We start from the raw sequence: 27,917 nt of genomic DNA, 5'->3' as shown, positions 1-27,917 counted from the left end.
CTATATGCTACCTTGTTCTAATTTTAGCTTGCTCACTTGTTCAAGAGTTCAATAATTTTGTGAAAATTCATGAGTTTTGTTTGAGCCTAATAGTTAGTTTCTTGCAATATAAGGAAGAATTCTATCCTAGCTGACTAATAACATTTATAGGTGACAACATCAACAAGGTAATGAGGTAAGTGGTAAATTTTATTTTGGTTGTCTTAGAGTCAGCTATCATGTTATCACCAACACGATGCGATATGTCCCAGATCAGAGGGGTGCAGATGAGGTTCAGCCAAGTGATACCCAAAGTCTGTGGAGATTGGGGGCTCCATGTTCGATATTACTTAAAGGAACTGGCTTACTTCCCTTTATATGGTAGACCTTCCTCTCCAATTATTTCATAACAATACCTCATATTTATTGATATCTTTTCTAAGGGACCAACTTGTGCTAAGCTTATTATAGGCTATATGCTACCTTGTTCTAATTTTAGCTTGCTCACTTGTTCAAGAGTTCAATAATTTTGTGAGAATTCATGAGTTTTGTTTGAGCCTAACACTTAGTTTCTTGCAATATAAGGAAGAATTCTATCCTAGCTGCCTAATAAACATTTATAAGTGACAACATCAACAAGGTAAGGAGGCAAGTGGTAAATTTTATTTAGTTGTTTTAGAGTCAGCTATCATGTTATCACCAATGCGACGTGATATGTCCCAGATAGACTGAGGGGTGCAGATGAGATTCAACCAAGTGATACCCAAAGTCTGTGGAGATTGGAGCCCCCATGTTCGAGATTACTTAAGAGAACTGGCTTACATCTATGCTATCAGCTTAAAATTTTGGCATGATGGTTAGTGTTTCATTCTTAAGATTAGGTTAGGCCAAGTGGTACCCAAAGTCAGTGGACACTGGGGGCCCCATGCTTGAGCTTACTTAAAGGAATTGGCTTACATCTATGTTATCAGCTTAAACTTTTGGCATGATAGTTAGTGTTTTGTTCTTAAGATTAGGTTCAGCCAAGTGGTACCTAAAGTCGGTGGAGACTGAGGGCCTATGTTTGAGTTTACTTAAAGGAATTGGCATATGTCTATGCTATCAACTTAAACTCTTAGCACGATGGTTAGTGTTTTGTTCTTAAGGTTTGGTCACCCATCATGTTATTACCAATGTGATGCGATGCATCCAGGGGTCTGAGGGCTGTGGATTATGTTTGGCCAAGTAATACCTAAAGTTGGTAGAGACTAGAGGACTCGTGTTTGAGTTTACTTAAAGTTGGTTTGAGGGGTTTTTAAGCCTCCACTATCAGCTTAAACATTTGGTACAATGGTTAGTGCTTTGTTCTTTGATTTGATATCAAAACTTGTATAGATTTGATGTTACTTTTGTTAAGAAAGATTTGAGGCCAAACCTCCTTTAAGAGCAAGGAAATGGAACGTATCAAGTATTGTGTGGATTGGGTTTGATCAGGTGGCAACCAAAGTCATGCGGACAGGAGGCCAAGTCTATGGTAAGTACTCTATTCTTAAGGTTTGATATCAGCTTAAGTTTTTGACATTATGCTTATATCTTCATTTCTAAATCTTTGCGCACACTATAATATACATTCTAACAATCTCCTAGTAAGTGTGAGTCTATGATTGACCAAACAAGCATACTCCCTAAGAACGAAACCATGGTCTAAGCATGTATACTAATCTCCATTGTCAAATTCTTTAGAATAATCTCGTATCCATCATTTTCTCTACCTACCTCAACACCATTTATTATCACCAGAGTCATCATCTTTGTGCTTTATTTAATATCTAAAGTCATTTTCAAATTTTTATAATCAAAATCATTAATATTTAAATGAGCATTTAGGTTATAAAATGCTCATATCCTCTCTGTATCATGACTATATTTTTATATTTTCAATATGTTAGAGAATCCCATCATCTTGAGTAACAAGTCAACATTAGAATATCAATTAAACTTTTACATTTCAATGTCAAATTTTGAAAACTTAGAAAAACTGTTTAATTTATTTATAAAAAAATTTTAAGTTTAACTAATAATAATAGATGTATGATTTATAAAATTTGCAACTATTTTTTTTTTCAGTTTCTAATACCAAACAATTTATGGAGAAATTAAGTCAAGTTCTCTAATCATACATAACTATGTGTCTTTTTTCGTTTCACTTAAATTTATAATTAAATATTACTAAATATTAGTATTTCAAAAATAAAATAGGACACATAGTCATATGTGATAGGTGAATTTGATATAATGAATATAAAAAAATTAATGTAAACATCATGTATGAAGTAATTTTATTTTGTCTGTTAAATTATTAATGTCTTTTGCTCCTTCATTGAAATTTTTAAGGGAGAATCTCAATATAATTCGGCTGAAATATCTAAATTCAAATGAAGGCATATACTTTTAATGAATTTCTAATCAAGCTATGCAGTTTCATTAGAAATTTATGATTGTTACTTTTAAGTAGTCTTTCATATGTTATGATTATTTTGTGAGACTAAAAAACACATAAATAATTTTTATCGTGTTTAAAATTTGTATATAAATAACTAAAACCTTCAAAAGTATTTTAATCAAATAATTTAAGTACTTTAAATTATAAAATAAGTACCTTTTGATCAAATAATTTAAGTACTTTAAATTATAAATTATTTTATTTTAAGGGTTAATTAATCTGCAAGTCCTTATAGTTTTAACTAATTTTGAATCAGGTCCCTATAGTCTTTTTTCTTTTTATCAAATCCTTATACTTTCACATGTTTTTAACTAGGTCCTTGCACTTGTTTTTCTTTTTATCAAGTCCTTATAAGTTTACCTTATTTTTAATTAAGTCCTTGAATTTTTTATTCTTTATTTTATAAATTCTAATAGTACTATTCTATAAACATAAAATAGTATATATTATTTAATATTAGTTTATAAACAATAATATTCTAAAAATAATGAATTATTATAATAATTTATTTTCTTCAACAAAAAAATTAATTGTTCCGAAAAATTTTCCTGAATTAATTATTTATATTACTTATTTTTATTATATAATTATTAATTTAATTTAATTATTAATATTTTATATTTCAGTATTAATCTATTTAATTAATAAATAAAAATTAAAACTACATGGACCTTACTAAAGATTTAGTGAAATTATAAGGACTTAATAAAAAGAAAAATAAGTACAAGGACCTAATTAAAAACAGGTGCAAGTATAAGGATTTGATAAAAAGAAAAAAAACTATAAGGATTTGATTCAAAATTAGTTAAAACTATAAGAACTTACAGATTAATTAACCCTTATTTTAATCAAATAAGTACCTTTTGAAGAAAAATATTTGCAATTGATATAAATAATATTTCAAAACGGAATAAAATAATAAATATTTTTTATTTTGTGAATCCAACGTTTAAGTATATAAAACTTAAAGTAAATTATAACAATATAATGTTAAAATATTTCATGTAATTAAAATATTTTAAGATCTTAAAATAAATAGAGGCAAACAAAAACTAAAAAAATATTTATTTTAAGACTATTTATGTCTTAATTTAAAATTTTTTATTAGAATATTTTTTAAGCTTAGTATATATACAAATTTTGAATACTATTAGATTACTTGGGCTTGTTCTAAAAAATAATCATAAGAGATAAGAGATTATTTAGAAGGAGTAAAATAAGCAATTTTTTCTAGTAAAGAGAGGTATTTTAGTCATTTAATAATATTTAGAAATCCTAAATTGAGCCTCATGACCTGATTAAGAATTTGTTAAAAGTGTAAGTATTAATTCAGTTTAGGTATTTCAGTCAGGTTTTATTAAAATTTTTCCAATTTTTAATGCAAAATTATTTTTGATTTGATATTTTAGTCTGAAAATCCGATTTCCTTCTTCCAATTCCATCATTTTGACTACAAGTTGTACGGTATTTAATTTTGTCCAGTATATATAGACGCCATTGATAAATAGCTTCAGTTAAGTAATATCTAGATTGTTTAGCTGTGATTTGTCCATGGTGACAGGTACTACAAACTAATTCGCCTAAATAAAATTTTTACTCTCTGTATGCATAAACAATATTAAAAAAAAACATTATTGATATGCAAATTATAAATGATACACTTCATCTTTTTTTTTTCCCAACAAACAATACACTTCACCTGATATCTCAAAATCCTCACCAAATATGAGCTCATAGAAAGTCAACTTCCCCAAAAATAGTAAAATACATCTTATTGAGTTTGTTAAAAGTTTTCGCTCATTTTAACCTTACACTTCCGGAAAAATAGTACTATCTCTGGTCTTTAATATAAAATCTTGTTTAACTTTTATTTTGATCTTAAATATAAGACCTCAATCTATTTTGTCTCTCATATTTACTCAATTTTTTTCAAGATAGTCCTTCTAATAATTATAGTTCTAGTCAATACACTTGATTTGCAAGGATATTTTAAAAACGACAACACTTATTTAGGACAAAATACTATAGCCTCCGGTCCTAATTATAAAAGCTAATTGACTAATTTGAGGAGATTAAGAAAATAAGTTAAATTAGTTATTTGTAATAAATATGTGTTGTCTTTCCTAAACTATCCTTGCTAATCAAGTGTATTGGTTAGAACTACCATTATTAGAAGGATTACCTTAAAAAAAAGATAAATATTTAGGACCAAAATTATAAAAGATAAAGTGGATTGGGATCTTATATTTAGGACCAAAATAAAAGTCAAACGAGATTTTATATTAAGGATCGGAGGTAGTACGTATTAAAAGGTTTGCAAACGAGATCTTATATTCATTAATCGACTAGCATGTTAACTTATTAAGAGTTAAGGAATAAATTTGTTTTGAAAGTTTTTATGTTATGTAAAATATAATTAGGATGAGAGAGAAAGGGAAAAGAGACGGGAACAGCGGAAAATAGAGAGAGAGAGAGAGAGGAAGAATAATAGAGGAAGGTTGAGAGAAATTGGAACGGAATACTGTATATCATCCACATCATAATCTCCTTTATAAGAAGGGGATTTGCATCTGCTTATTAACCAGCAACGGCCATCATTCTTCAACTACCATAACTGACATTCTTTTATTTATTACAATTACAGATCATTTTACTTAAGAGTAATTTTATCCAAAAAAAATTTTTAGATTCAAAATTGTCCTGAAAGTATTAGTGGCCAATATTAAAAATGTAAGAGTCAACATTAATTTTTTAATAATCTGTATTGGGTTTTTTTAAAACTAAAAGGGGTAACATTGTTACGTTTTGAAACTTTAGAAGTACCATTAAACTCGAAAAAACTTTCAAGGCAATATTATTCATAAGGCAGATTTGCACGTTAATCCTATTTCTAATTCACAGGCATTGCACGAGAGCCCAGCAAATTCAACAGTTGCTTAGTTGATAACGTCGCACTTGGTGTACACATGCTCACATATGACTCTCTCTCTCTCTATATATATAATGAAGCCAAGTGAATTATTTATCATATGAATCTATGACGATTGCATATTCCTTTTTTATTCATGCTTGCCACAATCAGCAGGGGCAAATGAAATTTGTTTGGATTCAAGATCGTACACGTCAGCACAACTTGAAATGAACCACCACATCTGGAAACTTGTTCATGATCAGTTCAGCATCCTTGTTTGAGTGAGTAACACAAATTGAATAGATCAGAAGCGTTTTTAACTAACTTCTTCACTCCCAATTGAATCCTTTATCAAAGCCTCAACCTTCATGCAAAAGCCTGGGTTACATTAAAAACCAGGTCGCCCTGAATCAAAAAGTCTGTGCGCCTATCTTTTTGGACCTGCCTCCACCGTCCTGTTTCTAGCTGTGACACCTTAAATACGGAGGGAAAAAGCACATATGGGATAAGCGGATTTTGACATGACATTTAACCCTTAAGACGCACCTCTAGCTCGAAGAAAATAATGATTTAGGATGTCAAGTGTGAGTAGATTTGACTTGTTATGGGATATAGAATTGAGGTTCAGATTGGGAGATTGGAAGTTAAGATGTGCCGTTCATTCGGTTTTTAACAGAAAACACACTCTAAGAGCGCATGGGAAAGCGTAAAACTGAGGTTAGTGGCTTATTATGGCTCATAAGATTGTTTGGATGAGACTTCTTTTTTAACTGACTTAAGGGAAAAAGTAACTTTTCTAACTGATTTATCCAACGCAATCTGAATCAACTTTTCTAACTGACTTATGAGAAAATTGTGAAAAGCTTATGATCTAATTAGTCATATGATTTCATTTACTTTAATTAGAGACCAAATAAATTTTAATTTATATTCTTGTTTATCCATTATGTATATTTAATTAATTATCTACAATGTGTTCTCAAATTTTTCTCCGTAACAAATATTTTTATTTTATAATCTCACAAATAAACTATTTATATTTTATCATAATAATTTTACGTATTTTTTAAACTATTATCATATTAAAAATATAAAATTTCAAACACTACTATTCAATAAAGTTCATGCCCTTTTCAGTCATTTACAACTAAACTAACTTTTCTATTAATCATCCAAACAACTTTTAACTTTTCAACCGACTTTTTATAAACACCTTATCTAAACATAAATCATATTACACTAACTGACTTTTACTCTAACTTCAGTTACAAAAGTCAATTAGACTATAAATCAGTTTTGTCCAACGCCAATCCAAACATATCCAAAGGAGTTTTTCCCTAAAAATTCATTTGGATCCAAAAAGTCAGATCCCAAAAATGGCTAACCAAACATCCTTTTTAACCAAAAAGTAAATTTTACTAATTGGAATGCACCCAAACTTCGAGGCCCAAAAGTAATATCAAACACACGCTAAATAACTTTTACCCTAACTCATATTTATAAAAGTTAGATGAAATAAAAGTTTTTTTTAATCGCTAATTTAAACACATCCTACATTATTGGAAAGCTCTTATTGCATAGAATAATATTTATGAATAGAGTTTTGCATTGTGATCGGGAGACTTTATGAATACAAAAGCTCACTCTGAACTTCAACTAACTCAAGCCACCATAAATGGCGGATTGCATCTCTTTCAAGTGGAAGAAGTGCAGAGATGGTGGAGGAATATATCTAAGAGGATTGAGGGCGTGAGCGTGCGCATATACCATAATAGGTGTCATTTTTGAAACTTTTTAGGAAAACATTGAGCCAGTCAAAGGTTTATGATACCATTAGGACCAGCTAACGGAAAAAGAAAAGTTTTTGAGGGAAAAATTTTCATTTAACTCATTATATAATCTAATTATGAATTTGTTTAAATTAATAAAATTCAACATTTCAAATAGTGAGACAATATCAAAAACTAGTATTACAAATAATATTTTTAAGATTAATTTGCTCCTTGTCATTTATACTTAGATCAGCTGGCTTTTATAATTTTTTTCCAAGACAGTGATAATTAAGGGTAAGTTAATTTTGGTAATTAATATCTAAAGTGACAGGTCCAGTTTAGCATTGAATAGAACGGATTTTCTTTTCTAACCCTTTTTTGTTAAAACAACTCGGGAACAGACAACACCGTTGCGTTCTTTATTTTAACAATCAATAATGATTAGTTATAATATTCTGAAAACAAAAGGAGATATACCTGGAACATGATCTCAATCTCATCCATTTGAGTAGGAAAGAGAATAAATTTACCATTAAATTGAACATATAAATATAGGGAACATTGCCTAATTTTCTCGTGCTTCTTTTCTCTCATCATAATTTCCATCGTGAAAGCAGAATCAGTCTTCTTGTATATTATTCTTGTTTCATTGTTTTTAGTGTGCCATTCAGAAGATGTAAAGCTTAATGTGAAAGTGATAACATCAATAGCTAATACGGATGAAAATTTCATCTGTGCGACTTTAGATTGGTGGCCTTCTAATAAGTGTGATTATGGTCAATGTCCTTCGAGACAAGCAGGCATTCTTAATTTGGTAAATAACCATTTAAAATTTCTTTTGAAATTATTGTTGCTATAAAAAACAATCATAAGTATTTTATCCTTTGTTGTTTCCATATCGACAGGATTTGAATAACAAAATTCTGATAAATGCTATGAAAGGTAAGACCTCAATGAAATTACATGACCGTATGAAAGTTTCATCCTTGATGCTCAGTCTTTGCTCTTTTTTTTTTGTGAATTTTTTGGAGGCCTTCTTATTCATTCTTATGTTCCCATGTACTCCTCATTCATCAACTAAATGGATAAAAAAGGGAAAAAGATAGAAAAAGATTTATGATATTTTCTCCTTGTTTGGCAAACCCCATGAGCACTTTTCAAAAGTGCTTTCACACAAATTGAGGTAATTTCTATCACATATTTACTTTGTATACCATAAAATCACTTTTAAAATAATGGTTTGGGTTTTATCCAAACACCTTGGAAGAAATTATGAATTAATCTTCCAAATTCGATGTATGGAATTTCAATCTAATAAAAGTAAGTAAAATGATCATTGTTAACCTAAAATTCATTTTTTTTTCCTTTCTTTCTTTCATTTCTGTTAGATTTCTTCTCTTCCATTCTCCTTCCAATAAAAGCTACCACAAATTGAACTAGTTGCTATGCATTGAAAGATCGAATTACTTATATAGATAATTCTCCTGTTAGTGCAGCATTTAACTCTCTAAGAAACATATTAGGATGATCACTAGAAGATCCAAGTATTGTACAGATTTAGACATCCAAAAAATTGCCCAGGGTTCACAAAGAATCCAGATGGCTTGTTTTGATTTAACTCTGGATGTCTTAATCATACTAGATGGGATTAAATCAATGACTTGTTCAACAAAACCGAGTATATTCGATTAATTTTTATCACATAACGTGACATTTCACACCTTGATCTTTCAGTATATTAGCATGTATATATATGTTGTCTCATATATGTCCTTTATGATAAGGGTTGATGTTGCTACAGAGTCAAACTCACATTTGGGTTGAACGCTCTCCATGGAAAGAGGAGATCCATGGAGGACAAAGTTCTTTGGGTAGGTAATTGGTGTTGGAAATTGTGTGGGTGTGTCAAAAGGACAAGTCCCACATTGCTCAAGAGAGTGAAGGCACAAGTCCATAAATACAAGCTTGTGTTCTTGGGCTAGTGAATGGGCCTAGAGGAGAAGGAGGATCTCGCACGCACAAGCATAGGCCACTAGAGGCAAACGCAGTGGGAATCTGGCGATTTCCCCCCTGCGCGAGAGTTAAAGGTAGATAAGGCACCTTTTTGTTTAGACGTTTTTACAAAATCTAAAATTAATTTTAATAATTTCGGAGTTTACCTGGAAACATGATTTATTGCCTTTTGAATTTTGAAACCTTTAGAAACATAAAGGCCTTAATGTTACCTGAACGGATTATCCTTTAATTGCAGAAACAGTTTTGCTTAAACTGATTTTAACGTGCCTTAATCACCCAATGTTCAGAAACCGCCGCATTATGCACCTTCAGTGCTGCAACACCTGAAACGACGATATTAATCACATTTAAATGTGATAAATCTATGTTTAACAGTGCAGTGGGTTGAGGACTATATAAGGCGGTTCGAGATAGAGGCTCAAGCATCTCGCACTTGAGCTTTTGTGCATCTCTTTCCCTCCTCTGGAATTTTCTCTACCTTGCTGAGGTTTCATCTTCTCTTCTGCTGTTCTGTTCACCCCGTTCTTGCAGGAGGAGTCCATTTAATCTTGGGGAGTGCCACTTCCTCATTTGCCAGTAGTCACGGAATAGCTCTTAAGGACAGCGTTCGTAGGACGCGACTCGGACTAACAGTTTTCTGCAGGTGCTGCCGCCAACAATCTTAACAGCTATCTTACATCATAGAGCAACCTCGCAACGCTACCGGTCAGAATGACAACGATGTTGTCCCAGTCACTGTTGTCCTAGCAGTAGTACCTATTCCTAGGCCGTTCCCCGATACGTCTAAAATAGACATTTGACAAAAGGAACTTCAGGCAGTGGCAGGAGCGAATTTACTCCGTCCTTGATATGCATGGAGTGGCTGCTACTCTTACTCAGTCCGAACTAGGCCCAGATGCTGATCAAGCCCAGAAAGATATTTGGACACATACTAATAAGGTTTGCAGAGACATTCTCATTAGTACTTTATCTAACGACCTGTTCGATGTGTACTGTGTCTATAAGGAGGCACACAAGATATGAGAGTCTCTTATCCTCAAGTACATTGCTGAGGATGCTGGTAAGCAAAAATTTATGGTGGGGAACTTCTACAAATGGGAGATGACCGAAGAGAAAGACATCAAGCTTCAAATCAACGAGTACCACAAGTTGTTGGAGGAGCTGCGTGCTGAGAAGATTAACCTGCTAAATGAGTTCGTAGCTGGCATACTAATTGAGAAGCTACCAGAAACATGGAGTGACTACAAACAGCAGTTAAAGCACAAACAGAAGCAGTTGTCCCTGTCAGATCTTATTACCCACATAATAATTGAAGACACAAACAGAAAGGCCATACAAGCCGCAAAGGGAAAGAAAATAGCTGCCAAAGCAAACTTGGTGGAATCAAAACCGCACTTCAAGAGGAATGATCCCAAAAATGAAAATAATAAGAATAAGAAATCTAGTTACAAATCCAAGGACTCTAACCCCAAATTCAAAAAGAAAGGCAATTGTTTTTTCTGTGGAAAGCCAGGGCACTCTGCAGCGCAATGCAGGAAAAGGGCTACTCAAAAGGGTGATAATCCTCCTAAGCTAAATGTGAACTTAGTAGAAGGAGATGATGGCAGTGATGATAAAGTCATAGCTGCAGTGGTCTCTCAGGCCCTCATTGTGACTGATGTGAAGAAATGGGTAATGGACTCAGGAGCCACTAAACACATCTGTGCAAATAAAGAGATGTTTACCTCCTTTGAAGAAGGGGAAGACCACATCTACCTCGCTAACTCCCGAACTGCCAAGGTTCAGGAAAAAGGAAAAGTGGTGTTGAAACTCACATCAAGAAAAACCTTGGCACTGAACGATGTACTGTATGTCGCAGATGTTAGGGCAAACTTAGTCTTAGTGGCGCTGCTTAGGAAAGCTGGGGTTAGAGTGTCCTTTGAGTCTGACAAAGTTGTCATGACTAAGAATAATGTTCTCATTGGGAAGGGATATTGTAATCAGGGTCTATTTGTCTTGGGTGTTGCTGAAATTAATGAAAATGCATCTTCTTCTGCTTACTTGATTGACTCTCTTGATTTGTGGCATACTAACTTAGGACATGTTAATAAATCATATATTAAAAGATTATAGAACCTTGGTCTAATTTCTGAACTGAAAAGTGATACTGAAAACAAATGTGAAGTATGTGCAGAGACTAAATTAACAAAGAGGACACATTTTTCTACACAAAGAGAAACTAAACTACTGTCCTTAATTCACACTGATTCAGGAGACTTAAAACAGGTTGAAACTAGAGGAGGTAAAAGATACTATATTACCTTTATAGATGACTTTTCTAGATATACTAAGGTATATTTGTTAAGGAATAAAGATGAAGCGTTTGAAAAGTTTCTTTTGTATAAAGTAGAAGTAGAAAATCAACTTGATAGAAGAATTAAAAGAGTTAGGTTAGATAGAGGAGGGGAATATTTAGCTTTAAATGAGTTTTGTGAAAAAGAAGGAATAATCCATGAAGTAACCTCTCCTTATTCGCCTGAGTCTAATGGTGTTGCAGAAAGGAAAAATAGAACTTTAAAAGAAATGATGAATGCTATGCTTGTGAGTTCTGCTGCACCTAATAACTTGTGAGGAGAGGCTTTGTTGTCTGCATGTTTTTTGCAAAATAGAATACCTCATAAGAAAACTAAAAAGACACCCTATGAGCTGTGGAAAGGATTTGTGCCTAATCTTAAATACTTAAAAGTGTGGGGGTGTCTTGCAAAAGTCTTATTGCCTGATTCTAAAAAGAGAAAAATAGGTTTGAAAACTTCTGATTGCATGTTTATTGGTTATGCTCAACAAAGTGCTGCTTATTGTTTGTTGGTTTTGAAAAGCAATTTTTTGGATCACAACACAATTGTTGAAACAAAAGATGCAGAATTCTTTCAGAATATATTTCCTTTGAAAGTTGAGCGTGTCCCTAAAAGAATTGAAAATTCTTCCTTTGAAAAAGCTTCAAATGATGGTTTGAGTGAGAATTTAAGGAGAAGTAAAAGGCAAAGAAAAGAAACCTCTTTTGGAGATGATTTTTATATCTATATGGTACAAGGTGAACTGAAAAATTTTCATGAAGCAATTTTTTCTCCAGATTCTTAGTTTTGGAAAGAAGCTATTAAAGTTGAAATAGATTCTTTAAATTAAAATAAAACATGGGTTTTGGTTGACTTGCCCCAAGGAGTGAAACCTATTGGGTGCAAATGGGTTTTCAGGAAAAAATATTTTCCAAATGGGTCAATTGATAAATACAAGGCTAGATTGGTAGCCAAAGTTTTTACTCAAAAGGAAAACGTTGACTATTTTGATACATTTTCTCCTGTGACTAGGATCTCTTCTGTTAGAATCCTGATTGCTTTAGCTTTGATCCACAAGCTTTTATTCACCAAATGGATGTTAAAATAGCCTTTTTAAATGGTGACTTAGAAGAAGAAATTTACATGACCCAACCTGAGAGGTGTATAGTTCCTGGGCAAGAAAATAAAGTTTGCAAACTTGTTAAGTCTTTATATGGTTTGAAACAAGCGCCTAAACAGTGGCATGAAAAGCTAGACCAAGTTTTGTTGAGTGGTGGCTTCTCTACTGTTAAGGTAGAATGTTGTGTCTATACAAAACTTGTAAATGGTGATTGTGTGATTATTTGCTTATATGTGGATGACATGCTTATTTTTTGTACTAGCATGAATGCTGTGTGTGAGACAAAATGTTTTCTTGCTTCAAATTTTGATATGAAAGATCTAGGTGAAGCAAAGGTTATATTGGGCGTTAAAATCATAAGGAATGAATGTGGTATCCTACTTTCTCAAGAGCACTATGTTGAGAAAATCTTTAGAAAGTTCGAACACTGTGATGTTTCTTCTGTTAGCACTCCTTATGATCCCAATATGCATTTAACAAAACATGAAGGAGATCCAGTTGCTCAATCTAGATATGCACAAATCATTGAGAGTCTGCTACATTTAATGAATTATAGCAGGCCAGACATAGCTTATGCTGTGTGTAGGTTGAGCAGATATACTCATAGCCCAAACAGTAAGCATTGGGAGGCTCTGCTAAGGGTATTGAGTTACTTGAGGGGTACTATGAATTATGGTATACTATATAGTGGATTTCTCACTGTATTAGAAAGCTACAGTGATGCTAGCTAGGTTTCAAACTCAAATGAGACAAAATCCACTAGTGGCTACATTTTTATTCTTGGTGGTGGTGTAATAACGTGGAAGTCAGCCAAACAAACTATACTAACCAAATCCTCGAGGGATTCTGAGTTTATTGCAATGGAGTTGGCTGGTTCTGAGGCTGAGTGGTTAAAAAACTTCTTAGCGAACATTCCACTAGGTGAAAAGCCAACAACATTAGTGTCTTTACACTGTGATAGCCAATCAGCGATAGCTACCACTGAAAATAAAACCTTTAATGGTAAAAACAGACATATTCAATTGAGGCATAATATTATAAGGCAGCTGCTAAAAGATGGAGTAATCTCAATTGATTATGTGAGGTCAGAAGTGAACCTAGCGGATCCGTTAATGAAACCTCTGGGGAGGAAACAAATTTATGAAACATCGAGGGGAATGAGACTGAAGTTCGAAATTAATAGCGATGGCAACCCAACCTTTGTGATTGGTTATCCCATGAAGAAGGTTCAATGGGTAAGAATAAGTCGTTTGTTTGTTCTGTTAGCACTAAATAAACAGTTAGTTCCTTCCTATAGTGTGTGAGAAAGTGCTATGCTAGAATGCATTTTGGTAAGGCTGAGCATAAGCTCTTAATGATCTCATAGTCCTATAGGATGGTGTGCTCATTACAGGTACACTTAATGAAATCACTTCTACGAATATGGAGTGGGGCCACTCCTATGAGATCGTGGTGAAATCTCTAGAGCATTCGTTATACACCAGGTACACGCACGGTCGTATTAAAGTGCAAAAACGCTGTTAACAATAGAAATGGTGGGGTATAACCTGACTGATAATGCCTCTAGTATACGCCCAAGAGGTGTGAGTTCATAGTCTATAGGACTACTGACATCTTTGTGTACTAAGTGTTATTGGTCTAGGTCTAGTTCATAGTCCAAAGGATCACTAGATACAACGGTTATATCCATGTGTGAAACTCAGCAAATGGTATCCCTTTTGACACATGTGGGGGATTGTTGGAAATTCTGTGGGTGTGTCAAAAGGACAAGTCCCACATTGCTCAAGAGAGTGAAGGCACAAGTCCATAAATACAAGCTTGTGTTCTTGGGCTAGTGAATGGGCCTAGAGGAGAAGGAGGATCTCGCACACATAAGCATGGGCCACTGGAGGCAAACACAGTGGAAATCTGGCGATTTCCCCTCCTGCACGAGAGTTAAAAGCGGATAAAGCACCTTTTTGTTTAGACGTTTTTACAAAATCTAAAATTAATTTTAATAATTTCGAAGCTTACCTGGAAACATGATTTAGTGCCTTTTGAATTTTGAAACCTTCATAAACGTAAAGGCCTTAATGTTACCTGAACGGATTATCCTTTAATTGCAGAAACGGTTTTGTTTAAACTGATTTTAACGTGCCTTAATCACCCAATGTTCAGAAACCACTGCATTATGCACCTTCATTGCTGCAACGTCTAAAACAACGATATTAATCACATTTAAACGTGATTAATCTGTGTTCAACGGTGCAGTGGGTTGAGGCCTATATAAGGCACTTTGGGGTAGAGGCTCAAGTATCCCACACTTGAGCTTTCATGCATCTCTTTCCCTCTTCTGGAATTTTCTCTGCCTCGCTGAGGTTTTCATCTTCTCTTCTGCTATTCTGTTCACCCTGTTCTTGCAAGAGGAGTCCATTTAATCCTGGGGAGTGCCGCTTCCTCATTTGTTGGTGGTTGCGGAATAGCTCTTAAGGACAGCGTTCGTAGGATGCAACTCGGACTAACAGTTTTCTGCAAGTGCTGCCGCCAACAATTGGAACCTGCATAATGCTGCTACCCTTATGGCTTACACTATTTCAAAAGGATACAAAATAGATTCACATGAATTAGGTTTGGCAAAATTCTTTGCTTTGAACTTCAAGTCAAAGTTTGTTAATGTGCATTTTGAAATATGATCAAAGTCAAATTTGTGGCAAGAAACGAGCTATGTGGTGATGGCATTGGTGCCCGAATAGAAAGTGGGCAATATGCAAAGGATATCACTGAACTTAGAAAATTAGTGAATATGTTTTACCCAGACTCCTCTATAAGACCTCAGGTCCTAGCTCCTAGTGGTTTTTACAAAAAGGAATGGTTTGATAACTTCTTATAGAATACATCACCTAATGTCGTTGATGGAGTCACCAACCATATTTACAACCTGGGTGCTGGTGAGCAACATAATTCTGGTTCTTGTCAAGTTTTCCATGAAAATTAACAAATCTTTGAGAAGACTTTATTACCTAACACTAAAAGCTTTCAAAAGGCATAAAATATATTGACCTTTTGATATTGTTGGAAATATACATATGCAAATTGAGTCACTTTTTTTCTTGTCTATTTTCTTTTTTAAAATTTGGACATTTTCACAAACACAAAAAGGGCAATTGAACACCTATCTTGTGTTTGGTTTCTAAGAAAAAGCCTAACACTCCATGTCTATGTGATAAATGTAGGTGTGGATAAGACTTTGATTAACAAGGTGCAAGATCCATTTTTTCTAGTCGAGTTGCTAAAACATTCAAGGATATATCAATAAGTGTAAAAGAGTATGCACCATGGGCTCAAGCATGGGTTGGCGAATCCGGAGAGCTTATAATAGTGGAGGCAAAGATGTGTCACATACCTTTGCCAATGGCTTCTGGTCATACTCCAATTATTCTCCTGTTACATACCTTTGCCAATGGCTTCTGGTCATACTCCAATTATTCTCCTGTTACATACCTTTGCCAATGGCTTCTGGTCATACTCCAATTATTCTCCTGTTACATACCTTTGCCAATGGCTTCTGGTCATACTCCAATTATTCTCCTGTTACATACCTTTGCCAATGGCTTCTAGTCATACTCCAATTATTCTCCTATTTAACTTTGGCTCCTTTCTTGTTCTTTTGTAATATTTCTTAAATTAGATCTGGACTGTTCAGATTTATTTTTATTTTTATGTTTATTTTTATTTTTTAAAAAATAATTATTTTAATAGATATAGGATAAAAAATAAAGATAATTTCTTAACTATTATTCTTTGAAAATATAATATTTTCTATTTTAAAATAATTATTTAATAATATTAAATCTGGACCGTCCAGAATAGATCGAGACGGTCCAGATTGCTCATCAAGTGATGAGCATTGGGTGCTCATCACCTAATGAGCACTGAATGGGAACCCGCTTATTCCAGGGACATTCTATGTCATACACAAAATACATTCTGAATTCATGGGAAGGCTCGTATTATTAAAATTCATCTCTCACTTTGGGGCTTGTCCCGAAATTCTTGTAAACTTATGGTAACATGTGTCTAATTATTTCAAATGCCTCTCCAAGTGGTAAAACTTACTTTGGATATCTTTATGGAGAGCAATATCATCACCACAACCATATTTACTACGAACAACCTTAACCCAAAGCGAGTCATAATGTTTAACCAAGCCCCATCCGAGCTTCATTATGAAGGGATTGTTTTGTTGCTTGATATGCCACATGCCTAAACCCCCTTACATTTTTTCCAAGCAAACCTCATTTCAAGCAAGTAGGTGCATCTGTTTTTTTGCATAAGAAAAACCCCATAGGAAGTCTCTGGCCTACTTCTCAATTTAGGCACAAGTGCTATCGGGTAGACACGTGGTCTGCACGGCATAAGTAGGCATTGTATTTATGATCGACTTCACCAATTTGCCTCTACCAGTGAGAGAAAGTTGGTCTATCTTCCAATTATTAAGCTGACTCTTGACTTTCTCAACCAAGCCCTAGTAAGTGTCTTTAGTGACACAATCATGATGGAGGGGAACCCCCAAGTGCCTACCCATGTCCACAGTAGAAGTGAAGCCAAGCTCTGTGCTTAATTGGGGAACTCTGGTATAGTTGATATTCCTTGATAAATAGGTTCTTGTCTTCCCTTGGCTCACTTTTTGTCCCGAAGTCCAACAGATGCAATCATGGCACTCTTTTATGACTTTTACCCAGTCTAAACTAGCCTCTGTAAAATTCAAAAGGTCATCAGCAAAAACAAATGAGAGATAGGTGGCCCTTTCTTACTCAATTTGACAACTTTCGTCTCTTCTCAAGGACTTCCTTTTGGATGATGTGTGTTAACTTCTCCATATAGATAACAAAGAGGTAGGGAAAAAGGGGTTTCCTTGTCTGAGGCCACGAGATAGAGAGAAGACGTTAGCTTTAATTCCTTCACATAAGATTTGCATGGAAGATGAGGAATATAAGGTTGGATAACATTAGTGATATCTGAAGGGATCTTTAGTTCCTGTAAGCACTCCATCACAAAATGCCAGTCAACGTGGTCATAGGCTTTCTTCAAGGTGACTTTAATTGCCATGTAGCCCCTTTTTCCTTTTTACTGTCTTCATGGAGTGAACAACTTCCTAAGCTACTATGATATTATTGAAACTTGTGCACCTTGATCGGGATAAAGCTTCATTGGTTAGGTGCAATAATATGAGACATAACAAATTTAAAATGATTAGATATCACCTTAGTTACCATTGTATAGATGATGTTGTAGAGGGTCGAAAGTCTTTAATCGTCTCCATGCGGTCTTTTTTGGAATAAACACCATAAATGTTGCGGCTAAGGCTTATGATGTGAATGTCTTCCAAGTTTGGGTACGTGATCTCCGTGGGGTTCCTAAAAGTGACATTGCCTTCCCTACCAAAGAGGTTGATAAAGAAGTTTGTCACCAGCTGCTTAATTTCTTCTCTATCATCGGTCCATTCTCCAGCATCATTTTTATTGCCTCTATTTTGTTCCTTTTGCGGTGACCATTGGCTCTTAAGTGGAAGTATTTTGTGTTCCGGTCTCCAAGGTTGAACCAATTGCACTTGCCCTTCTAGGCCTAATGAAGCTCTTCCTCTAACAAGACATTTTCCAGATCTAACTAGAGGGTAAACTGAAGCGGTCAAGGTCCAAAGAGGTGCCATAACAAGTGATTGTACAAGAGACAACCTTTAGCTGACCTATGATATGACTTTTTCGATGACCCAAGTGTCCATACACTTGTTTAATTACTCTAGCTAGTGACTTCATCGGTGAAGTGTTGGATTCCAAGTTTCTCTAACTCACTTGTTAAAATCACAATGGAGAACCCAAGAAGCATTAAATCTAAAGGGCCAAGCATGATGGCTGGACGTCATACCTTGTTCTAGTTGGAGAAGAGGCGGCCCGTGATCCGATTTAAACCAAAGGTAAGTGCTTCATTGAGGCATCGAGGAAGGTATCTTTGGCCTGATTATTGAAAAGACCCTATCTATTCTTGCTTTACTCTTAATTAGCTCATACTTGACATATTCTTTCTCATTTTCCTTATTTAATCTGCGTGTAAAAATATCAAATGTGACATTTGTCAAATATAACATGGGTGCAAATGGAGTAATTAATTGTCTTAGAAAGTGTAATGGAAGGCCATCTCTTCTTAAAACTCCCTCTCAATCTTTTTTTTTTTTTTTAAGGCCAACGACTCCTCCTCAATCTATTTATAAGAAATAAATAATAAAATCATATAGGTAAAAAAATACAATTTTTTTGGCCAACGATAAAAAATACAATTAAAAAAATGAGTATGTTTGACTTCACCTTTTTTTAATCAAAATGCCCATATTAATTGCTTCCCATAGTGGTTGTGTGCATCAATTATGCTAACTTAATTGATGAGCTTAAAATAGAAAATTTTCAATTAACACGAAAGATGATAAGTATTTTTTTCCCCCTATATTGATGGTAAACAATATACTCTCATTCTTTTAAAGAAGTCAAGGGGAATAAATCATAGCCTTTAAGTTTTGGGAATTATCTATGGCCATGTTCATTTTTCTCATTCTTCTTCGACATTTTATTAACCTAACCAAACCAACAAATCCATTAGTTTTGCCGATTCTGATCAATTTAAAATTGGATTGATTAGGTCATACGGGTTTGCTTTCCCACCCCCCTTTGACTATTATTTTGGACAGGACCAGGTGTTAAGTCGTCGATTTTACAATCAGAATAATGGTTGGTCTCGTTCGATTTTCCAAGAATTGAATTTAACTTTCTCACGATGCATGTTAAGTTCTTCAAGGAATCCAAATTATTTCTACTGCTAATTATGAATGTTGATAAAATTAACTCATCACTACAAGAGCATATTATGACATAATATTTGAGAAAAAAATTAGAGTCAAAGAATAAAATTATAATTTCCGAGATTAAATTGGGGAAAAAATATTTCTGGGGGAGAAATGGAGGCGATTCAATCAAACTTTATCCATTCCAAAATAAAAGCAGACATATCATACAATGAGCAAATCAAGTTTTTATTTTGTTGCAGGAGCAACTCTCATGAATATAAAGTAGCAATTGCTAATACATATTTTTATTTTACAACAAAACATCAAGTATGAGAATATGCAAAAGGGAACACAAAAGCACTATATTTATATTCTTTATATAGTATAGTAATTTTGTTATTAAAACAAGATCTAATTGAGAGGACCAAATTTCTCTATCAAGTTGGCCACCAACTTGTCATGAGGAGGAAGGGTCTCCTTCATTGTAGGATGTTCTTTGAGGGCATCAACCCATGACAAGAACTCTGAATTCGTATGGGGATGAATCACTTCCATTTTCAAGGCTTCATGAGCAGCTTTGTAGTTGCAAGCTTGTGTTCCCACCACAATGTCCAAGAGTCCTAAGGACTTGCCCTTGCTATAAGGGAAGTTGTCACCTAAATCTCTCTTCACTCCTTCAATAAAAACTCTAATAATTTCACTCATCTTTTCAATTTCTTTCTCTCTCTCTTCCCCCTTTGATAAGAAGATGGTGTATGAGGCTGAAGCAATCTAAGATCAACAAAATCAATCTTTATTAGAATCTCTAAAGAATAAAATAGCATTTAGAACCCTAACGTTATTTTCCAATTACATTTGGCATCTTAATCTTATTTATGGTGCATCTAAGATCCTGATATTAATTTTGTTTTGTGCTTCCAACAATTTAATCTTATTTATAGTGCATCCAGTATCCTAAACCATAAGTAAGATTAAAGTGCTAAATATAATTGAAAAATAACATCAAAAGGTGTTAGATGTATCAGGATATTGGGCATCGTAAATAAAATTAAGATATTGAATGCTATTGGAAAATAACAACAAGGTGTTGGATGTTATTTTACTGATGTCTAAATAATCAATTGCATACGGAAAGGTAGTAAGGAAATCGCACTTACTTTTTGATCAAAGTAATTAACCCAGAAGCGAACCTTGGCTCTTTGATAAGGATCATGAGGCAAGAGTTTGGGAGTGTGATTCCAAGTCTCTTCGATATATTCTAAGATAACAAGTGACTCAGCTATTGCCTTGCCATTATGTAAGAGCACTGGAACTTTTTGATGCACCGGATTGCTCTTCAGCAGTAATTCACTTTTGTTTGTTAAATCTTCCTCCACATACTTGTAGGGTATGCCCTTAAGTTTAAGGGCTAATGCAACCCTTGTGCACCGGCCGCTTCCCCATAGCCCTAAAAGCACAACTTGGCCAACTTCCTCTTCCATCTATCAATAATTGTTTCTGTTTATTTTGTACATATATGGTTGATTAGACTGCAACTACATTGAGGGGGGTTTTATAGAAGTTCTTCATTGCTTGGTCCATGTGCATTTCTTGAGGAGGAAGCTAAAGAATATGTGATTTTATTTTTTTAGACAAAAAAGTTGGTCTCTTTTATATATATATATATATATATATATATATAGTTTTTTTTACATTAACAGGCAAAGACTGAACATACGAGGCGAGTTGCAACTAAACAAGAAGCCAAGAAGACATTATTTTATTTCAAGAATACTATATTGACAAAGTCCTGGTTACTATCTTTGGTCCTTCATATAAAAATTGGTTAACTAATTTGAGTAAATTAAAAAAATTATTTAAATTAGTTATTTGTAATAAATAGGTATTATCTTTTTCTAAAATATCCTTAATAATCATGTATATTAGTTAGAACTACCATTTGATGAAACTTTTAATATGTGTAACTACTACAAAAACTACTTTTAAAGAAAATAGATAAATATAAGAGACAAAGTAAATTGAGTTTTATATTTAAAATTAAATTGAATGTCAAGCTGACTTTTATATTAAGAATCAAGATGGTAATTGATAACTAAATAAAATTTGAATTCAGTAGACATTTCAGCGTTTAAAATTTTAACATTAAAATATTGATTTGGGCCCATCTGAAAATTGCTTTCAAAATATTTTACAATATCACCTTTGAATCCTTCAAAAAATATAACTACAAATCAAGTGTGTCATTTCTTTTATTAAATACAAAATAGTTTATTTGGTACTCCTAGCCATTCATTCACCGTTTGTGTTGAATACACAGCTTTAATTTACGTGATCTTATTAAGAACCACATAATGTTATAGTATGATACGATACCATCATAATAGAAAAGAATCAAGTGAGGAAGAAGCCGTAGAAAGACTACTTTCTTGGACATCAAGGCTGACTTATTTTTTATAGTAACAAATAAGACTAATTAGCGCAATGCTGCAACCAAATAATTAAAAATTGGAAGAAAAGAAAGAAAAGCTACTGACCTGGTCCTAATATTATGATGACATAATAATGCGGTTGAATTCAATAGATTTTTCAGCATTCAAGATTCAAACAGCATTTAAATACTGATTAGTTCTGTGCATATATTTTTTTTTGTCTTTATAGTTTTATCAAATTCATAAATTAGTCCCTGCGCTTTAACTTATTTTTATAAAATTCTCTGAAGTTTTCACTGTTAGACACGTTGATCCCTCTCTCCTCATATACATTGTCATAGTGTGAACAAGTGATACATTGTAAAAAGCTAATCTTAGCCATTGTGATTTATGATCAAAGGCTAATCTGTGGTAAGAAGTGAGCTCTGTGGTGATGGCATTGATGACAAAATGGAAAGTGATCAACATGCAAAGGACATAATTAAGAAAATTAGTGAATATGTTTTACCCAAATCCTTTTACATGACCGTAGGTGGTTTTTATAAGAAGGAATGGTTTGATAGCTTGCTTCAAAATATTACACCTAATGTTGTCAATGGAGTCACCCATCATATTTACAACTTGAATACTGGTGAGCAACATAACTCTTAGTTCTTATCAAGTTTTCCATGAAATTAACATCTTTCAAAAGTCATTACAGGTTTCAAGCAACACAGTGCTTTAGTCTGCCACTACCAACCTGTCCACAAGCCAAGGAAGTGATTGATACTATCATGGATGAGGAATCTATTCTCATCTCTGGTGGTTTTGTTCACTGCTATATTGTTCATTAGAAAGGTTACTCTAATACAAATGCGTCCTTGATCGCTGAAAAAGAGTTTCGCCAAATCAATCCCACCTTGCTCGAGTCTTAACAGCTCTTTATCTCTTCAGAGGAGGGTTCTTTTCAATAAGAGGAAAAACGATGGAATATGATATTGAAATATTGGTATTTTAATTAAAATTATCTTTAAAATAAATAATTTGGATTATGTTTAGATGCATGAGAGATTATTTACTATTTGGCAGAGTTTACTATTTCTGTAATTTCTTTTATGTCCTATTTAATAGAGTTTCCAATTTTTGTAATTTTTTTATTTGAAGATTAATTAGTTAGGATTAGGTTGCTTAGAGCTTTATAAATAGAGCAAGAATTATTTTCAGTATACTCCTTTTGAATAAATTGAGTTTATTATAGCATTTGCTTTCTCTTTGAATTTTCTCCTCTCCTTCCAATTCTCTCTCTGTCCGCTCTTCTTCTCTATCCCTCTCCTTTCTCCTTCCCCATTCTATGTCCAACGATAATAATCATGAGTATTAATTTTAAAAGAAAAGAAAATCTTCCTAGAATTTTGCCTATCAAGCCCCCGAAATCGATACGTGGATGTCACTGCTACTGACATTATTTATTTAGAGCTAACATCACAAAAATGAATTAAATGGACGTGAAAACATTAAGAAATGAAACCAAAATTTCAATCAATGAGACACATAACATGAGAACTTTGTATTACATGGAATTTTAGTTAAGGCTAGCAAATAGAAGGACAGGATGATGTCTGAAAGTAGGACTGCACAATGGACACACTGAATCAAACCAGAGCCCAATCCGAAGACTAGTCTACTTTTTGGTTGGACTGGATTTGACAGTCCCTAATTTGGTCAAGTCTAGTAATAACCTAAGATTGGATTGGACTAGACTTGATCTACCAAACCAGAACTCAATCTTTTAACAATTGAATTACCTCTTGATATACGGAATACAGATTAGATCTTGCAATGGTATTTAAGGGTATACTAATTTTGGTAACTAATGCCAAAAAAGTCAATTTTAACATCGAATAAGAGGTAAAATTTCTCTCCCAAATTCCAACCCATTTTTGTTGAGACAGCTCATAAAGGAGGCATTACTGATACATTCTTTAGTTTGTTTTAGCTGTCAATTAGTACAGTTATGTTGTTTTGACAACAAACGGAAATATACTTGGAACATATTTTCTAAATCAAATCGATCTGATTAGGAAAGAGAAGAATTTTACCACCCAATTGACTATATAAATGTAGGGAACATTTCTTAATTTCTCGTGCTTCCTCCCTCCCATTTCTTGTTTTACAAATTTCCATCATGGAAGCAAAATTAGCTTTCTTGTGTGTTCTTGTTTCATTGTTTTCTGTAACCCATTCAGAAGACGTGAAACTTGATGTAAAAGTGATAACATCAATAGCAAATACAGATGAAAATTTCATTTGTGCAACTTTGGATTGGTGGCCTTCTGATAAATGTGATTACGGTCAATGTCCTTGGGGACAAGCGGGCATTCTCAATCTGGTACATACATACATACATATATTAATTTACAATTCTCCGTCAATTTTTTATTAAATATCATGGATATACTAGTATCTTATTTTTGCTCTCTTCATGTTGGCAGGATTTGAATAACAAGATTATGATAAATGCTATAAAGGGTAAAATATTTTCTTTCTTTACAAAAATTCATAGCACAGAAAGTTTCGTCATTGGCGCTTAGTGATTTTGAATATTTTTCAATTTTAGGGAGTTTCCTTCATTGATATTAATATTGCACAAGTACCCCTCAGGCCCTCTTTTTTTTTCCCACGGGGGGGGGGGGGGACAAATACCCCTCATTCTTTATTGAGAAAAAGGACAAGAATGATTCGAGAATTTTCTATCTAGTGTTTTTGCACTTTTGTAAACTTTTGTGAAATTGTCCTCTTTTTATAATTTAATTTCAATTTATGAATTTTCAGTAAAAATATGGTGAAGTAAAAATTTCTTTTTTTCTTTATCACATTTTCCCTTCTAGCTACTTCCAATAATAGCCAAAAACTAGCTACTTTAATTTACATTCAAAGATTCAAATAAATATTCATATGTATTTGCTTTCGTTCATGTAGCATTTAACTCCTTGAGAATCAGATTAGGAGGTTCATTAGAAGATCAAGTGGTGTATAGATTTAGACATCCAAAAAATTGCATAGGATTCACAAAGAATCCAGGTGGCTTGTTTGGATTTAGCTCTGGATGCCTTAATCATACTAGATGGGATCAAATCAATGACTTTTTCAACAAAACCGGGTATATTACACTCTTATCATGTATCATTCCAAACCATGATCTCTCATTATCTCAGCAACTATATATGTGTTGTTTGAAGTATATTCTTATAATCTAGCATTGATGTTGTGGCAGAGTCAAACTCACATTTGGGTTGAATGCTCTCCATGGAAAGAGGAGATCCGTGGAGGACAAAATTCTTTGGCTAGGTAATTGGAACCCACATAATGCTGCTACCCTTATGACTTACACTATTTCAAAAGGATACAAAATAGATTCATATGAATTAGGTAAGGCAATGCTTTTTTGCTTTGAACTTCGATTCCAAGTATATTAATGTGAGTTGTATGTGATTTCTGATACAAGTCTATTCATGGTAGGAAATGAGCTATGTAGTGATGGTATCGGTGCAAGAATAGAAAGTGTGCAATATGCAAAAGATATCACTGAACTCAGAAAATTAGTGAATATGTTTTACCCAGAACCTGATACAAGACCCCAAGTGCTAGCCCCAGGTGGTTTTTACAAGAAAGAGTGGTTTGATAGCTTCTTACAGAATACCGCACCTAATGTTATTGATGGAGTCACCCATCATATTTACAATCTGGGTGCTGGTGAGCAACATTATTATTCTCTAGTTCTTATTAATTTTTCCATGAAATTAACGTCTTTTAAAAGAGTTATTTGCTACTAAGCTTTTGAAAGTATAAATATATGGACTTTTTGATATTGCAAATACACACACATATATGAATTAATTAACCATTTTGTGTATTCTCTCCTTTTCTATTTTGAGCATTTTTACAAACACAAAGAGGAAAAATGAAACCATAATCTTGTGTTTGGTTTTTGAGAAAATGCCTAACACTCCATTCATACCATGAATGTAGGTGTGGATAAGACTTTGATTAATAAGGTGCAAGACCCATTTTTCCTAAGTCAGGTTGCTCAAACATTCAAGGACATATCAACAAGTGTGAAAGAGTATGCACCATGGGCCCAAGCATGGGTTGGGGAATCTGGAGGAGCTTATAATAGTGGAGGCAAAGATGTGTCACATACCTTTGCTAATGGCTTCTGGTCATTCTCCAATTATTTTCTTGTTCAATATCAGCACCTTTCTCATTCTCCTTTTTTCATATTTCTTGAAAATTCCCGTTTTATGAACTTCTCTTGACGTGTTTTTTGATAAACAGGTATTTGGATCAACTCGGAATGACATCAACCTTTAACCACAAGGTTTATTGTAGACAAACACTAGTTGGGGGAAATTATGGTCTGCTCAACACTACATCATTCATCCCTAACCCAGATTATTATGGGTAAGGCTTTTGATTCCAACACGTGTGCATCTTAAAAGAAAGCCATTGTATGTTATTAATAATATCTTTTGTTTAATAGAGCCTTGTTATGGCATCGGCTTATGGGAACCAAAGTACTCTCTGTTAATAATGAGGGCTCTCCATACTTGCGTGCATATGCTCATTGTTCTAAGAATAAGGTAAGCTCTGTGCATTCATTTCCAAAAATAATAAAACATTTTTCTCTATTGCCAAATTCCACTGATAAAATTCACACCTTCTTGTATTTTTCTAGGCTGCTGTGAGCTTGCTATTGATAAACATGTCAAATTCTACTTCCTTTAAAGTTAGTGTTAACATGGACATGAATTTGTACCCAAATCAACAAGTTTCAGACTCAAATATGAGAGAGGAGTACCATTTGACTCCCAAGGATGGGAATATTCAAAGCGACGTCGTGTTGCTGAATGGGAAAGTTTTGAGCTTGACTGAGTCTCAGGATATTCCTTCCATGGAGCCAATGCTTCTGGATCCTTCTTCTCCAATTAATGTTGCTGCTGATTCCATTGTCTTTGCTCGTCTCAACAACCTTAATGCACCTGCCTGTGTTTAGCAGTGATCCTATTCTTATGTTCTCGCTCATCATGTGTTTTTTTAGATTTCTTAGCTTCACAATGGTCAAATATTGTGTATGTGTATTGAATTGATTGTCTTAGAATAGATTGTTCGTTCTTTCCATTGATTATAATATTCCATCGGCAATTTATGTTGTCAATATATTTGTTATGTTTCGTGACTAGTTATTACTATATTTGTGACGTTTAATGGATATGCTCATCTGTTTGTGGGGGGCCTATTTGTACAAGCATGTTTTTCATTATAAGATGCAATGATTTTTTTTCCTAGAGATAAATAAATGAATATTGGTGTAGGATACCAGATGCGTTCTGTACAGTCTCCAGCTTTACTCCTGTGCCTATTTTTTCTCTGGTGAGATAGAAGCACATTGTTTTGTAGTTGTTTTGGACAAAATAAATAAATTCTACATTGAGAATAGATGCACCGGACGTCCAGACAACTTTCTTTTCATTTCTTTTAAAAAACCATTTTTATGCCTTTTTTAATTCCATTTTTGGTTGAGGTTCTTGTGTCTGTCGAATCATTAAAGAAGGAAAAAAAATCAACTCTTCCTTTTATTTTCACCTTAAAAAGGCGATAAAAGTTTGAGAATACCAAAATCAGAACTGAAGGCTATTTCAATGGTTTGATACTCTTCTTTATTAATTATTGTAAGTGAGATTTGTCTGTCTATAAAAGAAAATGAAAAATTTCACTTGTTAAAGATACCATGACTTATCATGGTTTAATACTCATGTTCTCTCATTTACAATTTTCTCACTACTAATTTGCAAGTGATATTGTCTATCTATGAAGGAAGAGGGAAAATTTTATTTTTGTGACCTCCAATAATTTGATACTTATTTTACTTGATTTGCAACTTAGATTTATAACTATTAATTTGGTAGTGATATTCATTTATATGAAGAAAATTAGATAATTTAACTTATTAAAGATATTATGACTTTTAGCATGTTGATATTCTTATTTAATAGTGGAGGTCTTATATTTTTGTGCGCATCCTTGGGTCATCATTCAATTATTC

At 33.6% G+C, this 27,917-nt stretch overlaps 2 protein-coding genes and 1 pseudogene across 2 annotated transcripts; 2 read left to right on the top strand and 1 right to left on the bottom strand.

Moving 5' to 3' along the window:
* The window catches only part of LOC114720571 (uncharacterized), a 32,491-nt pseudogene extending 16,237 nt beyond the window's left edge, over positions 1-16,254 (top strand).
* Positions 16,255-19,582: 3,328 nt separating this feature from the next.
* On the bottom strand, positions 19,583-20,928 carry LOC114720610 (glutathione S-transferase U10-like). Its single transcript, XM_028906272.1, has 2 exons — positions 20,564-20,928; positions 19,583-20,177 (listed from the first exon to the last, which is right to left on the bottom strand). Exons 1-2 carry the CDS (start codon positions 20,885-20,887, stop codon positions 19,818-19,820), a joined length of 684 nt encoding a protein of 227 aa, XP_028762105.1. The 5' UTR covers positions 20,888-20,928; the 3' UTR covers positions 19,583-19,817.
* Positions 20,929-23,999: 3,071 nt separating this feature from the next.
* On the top strand, positions 24,000-26,867 carry LOC114720563 (heparanase-like protein 1). The gene is made up of 9 exons (XM_028906220.1): positions 24,000-24,203; positions 24,307-24,343; positions 24,794-24,974; positions 25,089-25,243; positions 25,334-25,567; positions 25,844-26,033; positions 26,150-26,275; positions 26,355-26,454; positions 26,550-26,867. The coding sequence occupies exons 1-9, from the start codon at positions 24,000-24,002 to the stop codon at positions 26,865-26,867; spliced, it is 1,545 nt and encodes a 514-aa protein (XP_028762053.1).
* Positions 26,868-27,917: the final 1,050 nt, after the last annotated feature.

This window comes from Neltuma alba, unplaced genomic scaffold (assembly GCF_004799145.2).
Source record: "Neltuma alba isolate B1F8T4 unplaced genomic scaffold, ASM479914v2 tig00002244_pilon, whole genome shotgun sequence".
NCBI classification, from domain to species: Eukaryota; Viridiplantae; Streptophyta; class Magnoliopsida; order Fabales; family Fabaceae; genus Neltuma; species Neltuma alba.
Note: the sequence above shows the minus strand (reverse complement) of the source record. Positions and strands in the feature narration are given on the sequence as shown.